The sequence below is a fragment of the Sardina pilchardus genome, chromosome 18 (assembly GCF_963854185.1).
Source record: "Sardina pilchardus chromosome 18, fSarPil1.1, whole genome shotgun sequence".
Classification (NCBI taxonomy): domain Eukaryota; kingdom Metazoa; phylum Chordata; class Actinopteri; order Clupeiformes; family Clupeidae; genus Sardina; species Sardina pilchardus.
The window spans coordinates 28,440,838-28,448,337 of NC_085011.1; the positions used below are offsets into that span (position 1 = coordinate 28,440,838).

Sequence of the window (7,500 nt, forward strand, 5' to 3'; positions counted from 1 at the left end):
CATGATCAGAGCAGCACCTGTACTGTATCTGTGCTTAAGGGCACGGGAACGCAAAGGGCTCGGCATTGACAAGCCCAAAGTCAGAGAGTTGCTCATCTAGCTGCAGATTCATTAATAAACTAATAAACTGCATGAACTTGATACACTGGCAGTCAACTCTAAATGCAGTCTTGGGTGAATGACTGTCTGAGTGCTGTTATACATTTAAAGTACACAAAGTACAAGTAAGTTTTTTCCCCCCATAATTTATTTCAAAAAGTGAATCTTGTATATTCTAGATTCATTACATATAGAGTGAAATATTTAAAGCCATTTTTTTTATTTTAGTGTTGATGATAATGGCTTACAGCTCATGAAAATCAAAAATCAGTTTCTTAAAATATTGGAATAAAGATGGGCTGAGAACCAAAGGGGCGTAAGTGACATTTTGGTCAAAATTGAGTTATATATATCACCTGAAAGCTCTTGATAAGCTCTCTTAGCTGACAAATTATAGAAGTAAAATATTTATAAATATATAGTTATTGAACAAAAACCAAAGGTCTTTAACTGTGAACATATAGAAGCAGTTAGATTTTGTTTTGGCTCTCCTGTAAAGTTGGTGAAATGTCACTTACGCCCCATTGGTTCTCAGCCCTCGATGTTATAGTACAGAAATGTAGTTGTCCTTAGCCTTTAAACTCTTAGTCTGGTTCAGTTAGCACAACCACGGCCACAGACAAGACTGCTGATTTGAGAGTTGTCTAGACCACACTCATCGATGCCCTCCATAAGGAGGGTAGGCCACAGAAGGTCATTGCTGAAAGGTCAGTGCTGTATCACAGCCTATTTATGGAAAGTTGACCGGAGAGGGGAAAACGCGGTAGGAAAAGGTGCGCAAGCAACAATGAGAGTTGTCTTGCAAAGCTGATTCAAGAACTTAGGGGCAACTTCACGAGGAGTGAACGGAGGCTAGAGTGTGCATCAAGAGCCACTATGCACCATGACGTGTCCAGGACATGGGCTACAGGTGGCACATTCCTAGTGGGAACTAAGTCACTCTTGGATCAGAGAGGAGATCAGAGCATTTTACCTGAACTAAGGAGAGACAGAGCTGGATTGTTTCTCAGTGGTCCAAACTGCTCTTTTCACATAAAACCAAATGTTGCATTTCATTTGGATGTCAGGGTCCAATCAAGGTCCCAATGATGTGGAAGAAGAGTGGATAACCACATGATCCAAGTAGTTTGATCCAAAGTCCAGTTTGATTTCCACAGTCAGTGATGAGTTGGGGTGCGGTGTCATCGGCTGGTGTTGCTCCACTGTGCTTTATGCCTCCATCTGCTGACCAGCTTGATGGAGATGCTGATGCTCTTCTCCAGCAGGGCCCAGTACCTGCCCACAGTGCCAAAACAGCCACTCACTGGTTTGCTTACCGTGGCGCTACTGTGCTTGATTGCCCAGACAGCTCTGGCCCGAACCCCACAGAGAAAATGTCCAGAGGCAAACGAGAGACACCAAACCCAACAGTACAAATGACTGTTAGGCTGCTAACAAGGCAGCCTGGGCCTCCATAGCACCTCAGCAGGGCCACAGCACAGGCAGATGGCCTCGGCCCCACACCACACTGGTACAGCAGTAATGTGGGCAACATCAGCCCAACACAAGTATGGAGTGTATAAATGAGCTAGGCTAGAGTGGTCAGATAAGTCAGAAAAGGTTGAAATTTCTGATGTTTAACCTCTTTATTGTAATCATTTGAGTTACTGATTTTTGGTTTTCATGAGCTGTAACCTTTAATCCTCAGGGTTGAAACAAAAATGCTTGGAATGTTTTACTTTATGTCTTCTGAGTTTAGAATGCAAATATTCACTTTTGAAATGAATTACGGGGGTTGGTGAACTTGTCCACGATATTCAAATGTTTTGAGACCCTTCTGTAATGCTGGGTATGGGTAGCTTATGCTAAGTGCTATGGGCATTTGCAATGCTGACATGCTCACCCTTACGTAATATCTGCATGTTATATATGAGGGTTATGTAGGGTCTTGTGCATATGCTGACTTGACTTGACGTGTGTGTGTGTCTGTGTGTGTGTTTCACAGATGATGACGACGGGGTCGGCCCTGCGGATGCAGACATGATCAGTCAGAAAGGTACGTCACACCGCCATCTCTCTCTCTCTCACACACACATTCTCACACACACACACACATGCACACACACACACACACACACACACACAGTTACAGACACAGACACAAACACAGACAGTCATCTGTGGTAAAAAGCAAGTGCACTGATTGATGATTATACGCTAGAGGTGTTGTCACCGCGCCACCATTAAGTGCATGCGTACCTTACAGAGAGCATGCAAGATAAGGCCTTTAATCAGCCTCAAGCCCGCAAGTTTCACTTTTTTGTGTTTTGATACACTTTGAGAAAATAATCAGTTTAAGGGGTGGGGATGATGTGTGTGTGGAGTGTGTGTGTTGGGGGAGGGGTGGGTGAAACGCATAATTATGTCTTCCCAGAGATTGATAGAGACGAGGAGTGTTCTTTTTAGCGAATGAATTTGCACTTTAATTCCAGCTCGACAGCCGAGAGGATGATTAGATACCTATCATCACAGTGTAAAATGGCAGATGAAACTGTGTGTGTGTGTGTGTGTCCCTTTTTCTCGCTCTCTCTCTTTGTGTTTCTCTTTCTCTTTCTCTCTTTCACTTGCTCGTGAGAAAGTTGTTGGATTAAAGAAGGGAGAAAATAGTAGATGTGTTCTTGTAAGATCTTTCTCCACTGCCCATCGTCTTTGTGTGGTAGCGTGGTCCTCGTTAATGCCGCGCTGTTATCAAAACTGAAACCGCCTTTCATCTCATCTCCCAAGTAGAGGAGGAAGAGGAGGAGGAGGAGGAGGAAGAGCAGGCCGAGAACAAAGAGGAGAACAGAGATGTGGAGATGGCCAGTCAGACCCAAGGTAACAACACACACACACACACACACATAATACACACATAATACACAGGTAAACTTTACTATCCCTTAGGGGAATTTATACACAGTTCATTCAGTTCATTCACTTCATAGAGCGTCACACGCACAAATCAATACACTCTCATGCATATACATCAGCACATTCTCTCTCTCACACACACACACACACAAACAAGCAAAACACAAACAAAGAAATACACACACACACACACACACAAACACACAGACACACACATACACATACACACACACACAGACACACACACGCACACACACACACACACACACACACACACACACACACACACACACACACACACACACTCTCTCTCTCTCTGAAAAGACTTCCAGCACCCACCAGCAGCCTCCTCACTAGAACCCTGGGAGAGTGTCATTTCCTCCAGCCCAGTGCCTCCTCTCTGTGACACTGACGGCCATCTTGGAGTGTGTGTAGCGCTGTGGAGGTGTCGTCTTACGCCTGCTCTCACAAACACTGCCAACAATGCTCACTGTGACAGCAATGACATAGCAGCGACCGGCTCTGTTATGGCACAAACCCGCCGTGTATGTGTGTGTGTGTGTGTGTGTGTGTGTCTGTGTGTGTGTGTGTCTGTCTGTGTGTGTGTGGAGCCTGACGGGGCGCGACAGGTAGTGTGTCACAGTAATGGTGTTGTCACGGCGATGGCGTCCAGATGAGCTGCCACCAAATGCTATGGAGCCCCTCGGGGAAGGACTGGAGAGAGAGCACAGATGTTAATGAGCACTTTGATACATTCCAGATATTGTGTTTACCCCCTCGCGCAGGGGAGGAGGTGTGTGTGTGTGTGTGTGTGTGTGTGTGTGTGTGTGTGGAGATGTATTCCCACTCAATGCGGAACAGCCGTCTCTCTCTCTGGAGCAGTGCGTGGAATAAGGCTTATGTTGAGGAATATTCTAAGGGAGGGCATTGAGGCGTGCAGGATGTGGACATATAGATTGAAAGTCACGCTCCGATGAGCATCCCGAACACACACACACACACACACACACACACACACACACACACACACACACACACACACACACCCTTGGCCCTGGCTGAGCTGAGTGTGTGTGTTTAGATTGGCTGTGTTGTCCTTGAACTTGTCTCATTACCTACCAGCCAACGGTTGTCAGATATGGTCATTAACGCGGACTGGCAAGATACACAGCAGTGAGCACATCCATTTAATGAGACACCATCGTCCTCCCTCCATGCCCAACACGCACGCACACACACACACACATACACACACACACACACACACACACACACACACACACACACGCTCACACACACAGGCTTAAACAGTGCAGGGACATTTATCAGACCCACACACACTCATACAATTACATACTCATTCTCCCAGCCCCACACAATTAATTGCACACACACACACACACACACACACACACACACAACATGTGCTCCAGTTTACAAAGATCAGACACTCTGATATTCAGCAAAACATGCACCACTGCACCCACATTAAATCTCTTTCTCTCTCTCTCTCTCTCTCTCTCTCTCTCTCTCTCTCTCTCTCTCTCTCTCTCTCTCTCTCTCTCTCTCTCTCTCTTGCACGCACACGCACATGCACGCAGTCACACACACACACAAGCACACACACACACACACATAGTAGAGAACACTCCCCACACCATCTCTCTGTCACCACACCTGTTCTTCCACGCAAGCATGTGTGTGTATGTTTGGGGGTGGGGGGTGAAACAGGACGAGGGTGACTGAAGCGAGAGAGCGTGTTGTTTGTATGGTAGCTCATGCTGAAGTAAACGTGCGCCCCTGTAGAGCCCAGTCCAGGGTCACTTCCGCCGTGAGTTGTTATATTTCTCGGCTGCGCCGGCGGCCTGTAATTAAGGCCCCTGAACCCCCATTTCCATCATGGGAAGCTGCATCTCCTGCTCGCCACCATGTGCAGTATACGAACCCCTGCATCCACACACACACACACACACACACACACACACACACACACACACACACACACACACACACACACGCACGCACACACACCCCTGCATACACACACATGCACACACACCCCTGCATACACACACACACACAGACCCCTGCGTCTACACACACACACATGCTTAGCAGGTGTGTCCACTTCCGCGCGCTCCAAAAGTGCGCTCTTTTTGATTACAGCTTCTCGCGGTGCGCGGGTCTCTGTGAGAGCCAAATGTAGTGTTTGGCTCTGCTCCAAGGAGCGGGGGACGCCAGGCAAGGTAGGCAATTACGCTCCCCCAGCCGAGAGACAAATGGAGCCATCTTCCTCCCTGGCGCTCCACGCCACGGCAACCGGGGACCCCGGGCCAGCTCTGCGCCAGCCACCTGCGCACGGCCCAGTTCTTTTAAAGTCCGCTTCCATTTGGCACCGCCGGCCCGTTTTGTCTGCTGCGTCCCCCTTAGGCGGGGAGAGGGGGGGGGCTGAATATATGTGTGCGCAGACAGACAGTCGGTCTGTGAGAAGCTCCCAAAGCAGCGCAGATAAGCCACGCCACCAGCGCTGCTCTCCTCTGCGTCCGTGAGACACGCGCTCTATTTTGGGGGCGTCTCAGTGACACCAGAGAAGAGAGGAAATGGATGTGTTCACTGACAGGGAACGTCTCATTTCAACTGTAGGGGGTGGCTGGGGAGCTGAGCTGAGTGGAGTTGAGTTGAGTGGAGTCAGTAGGGATAAAAAACAATAAAAAAAAAACATCCACACAAAAGCAAATCGAGAGAGAGAGAGAGAGGTGTCTCAATCAGAGGCCAGTGTGACGCGGGGGGGGGGGTACTGTCTTGATGTTGAGAGTCCATCAGATGTGGGATGGTGTCAGATGACCCCTGGGGATACCTCGTCCTCTCCTCTCCTCTCCTCTCCTTTCCTCTCCTTTCCTCTCCTATCCTCTCCTCTCCTCTCCTCTCTCCTCATCTCCTCTCCTCTCCTCACCCCTCCACCCTCCTCTCTCCTCACCTCCTCTCCTCCTCTCTCCTCACCTCTCCTCTCCTCCTCTCTCCTCACCTCCTCTCCTCTCCCTCCCTGCTCCAGATGAGGAGGAGGAGGAGGCGGTGCTGAAGGACCCAGGCAAGAGTGTGGAGCTGAAGAAGGACAGAGACAAAGAGAAGAACACAGCTACAGGCACAGGTACACCTCTCACACACCACAGTGTGGGTCAAGGGAACTCCAATGGGCTTGACATCTGAGTCAACAGCAGTGTGTGTGTGTGTGTGTGTGTGTGTGTGTGTGTGTGTGTGTGTGTGTGTGTGTGTGTGTGTGTGTGTGTGTGTGTGTGTGTGTGTGTGTGTCTACCTCTGTTTTTTTCTGTTGCTCCCCCACTCTCTCTATATACAGTACAGTTTATTAGTCTCTATCCCTCTGTTTCTCTCTGGCTTTGCTGTCTACTCCTCCTCAGTCTACTCTCTCTCTCTCACTCTGTGTACTTCTTTCTTTCTCACTGTATTTCTTCCTATCCCTCTTTCTCTCTCACTTTGGTGTCTACTCATCCTCAGTCTACTCACTTAATCAGTGAAAGTAGGAATCAGTAGTGCTCTGGTTCTAAGTGAGCGACTAAAGCTTTTGAAGATTGCAGTGGTGTGTGTGTTTGTGTGTGTCTGTGTGTGTGTGTGTGTGTGTGTGTGTGTGTGTGCGAGAGAGAGAGAGAGCGAGGAAGAGAGTATGTGAGATGGTGAGGTCAATGTGTTTCCCATCAGCACCACAGGAAACACTCAATCGATCCCACACACACACACACAACCCACTCATTCATTGATTGAGTGTGTGTGTGTGTGCCGTAATGTGTTGTGTGTGAACTTGTGGACATGTCTTTCCTCACACCTCTCTCTGTCTGTCTCTCTCTCTCTCTCTCTCTCTCTCTCTCTCTCTCTCTCTCTATCTGTTCCTCTCTCTCTCTTTCTCTGGCTGTTTAATGGGTTTTGTGTTGTATTGTTCTGTGTGTATGTTGGTTTGTTTGCTAGTTTGTGTTGTTTTTGTGTGTGGCTCTGTCTCTTTTTGTTTCTCTTTTATCGTGTGTGTGTGGGGGGGGTGAAGTGAGTGTGTGTGTGTGTGTGTGTGTGTGTGTGTGTGTGTGTGTGCACATCTTTATCTTTATTTGTATGTGTGTTTGCGTGTGTGTGGGGGGGGGGGGGGGTGGGTGGCTGTGCATCTTTGTGTGTGTGTGTGGGTGGGTGTGCATCTTTATGTGTGTGTGTGTGTGTGTGTGTGTGTGTGTGTGTGTGCATCTTTATGTGTGTGTGTGGGTGTGTGTGGGTGAATCAGAGAATGGATGGTTTGCGCTCAAACCACGTAAGCCACTCAGGAGCAGTCAGACCCAGGTGCTGTCTGTAGCACTCACATGGATTGGGCCTCTCCATCCTTTATGGGAGAGAGGGAGGGAGGGAGGGAGAGAGAGAGAGAGAGAGAGAGAGAGAGAGAGAGGGAGGGGAGTGGGAGGAGAGAGAAATAGAAGGGATGAGAGGAAGAGAGAGAATCAGAGAGAGAGAGAGAGAGAG

The 7,500-nt window shown here is 48.4% G+C and overlaps 1 protein-coding gene across 4 annotated transcripts in view; it reads left to right on the top strand.

The window, feature by feature from the left end:
- The window catches only part of macrod2 (mono-ADP ribosylhydrolase 2), a 537,441-nt gene that overhangs the window by 500,797 nt on the left and 29,144 nt on the right, over nucleotides 1–7,500 (top strand). For all 4 annotated transcript variants that reach the window (XR_009936258.1, XM_062520021.1, XM_062520023.1 and 1 more), the window contains 3 exons: nucleotides 2,084–2,134; nucleotides 2,866–2,952; nucleotides 6,041–6,136. Coding sequence is in view for 3 of the 4 variants with exons in the window: in XM_062520021.1 (XP_062376005.1) it covers nucleotides 2,084–2,134; nucleotides 2,866–2,952; nucleotides 6,041–6,136 (234 nt within the window). In the remaining variant the exon portion in view is untranslated. The remainder of the gene's footprint in view (nucleotides 1–2,083; nucleotides 2,135–2,865; nucleotides 2,953–6,040; nucleotides 6,137–7,500) is intronic.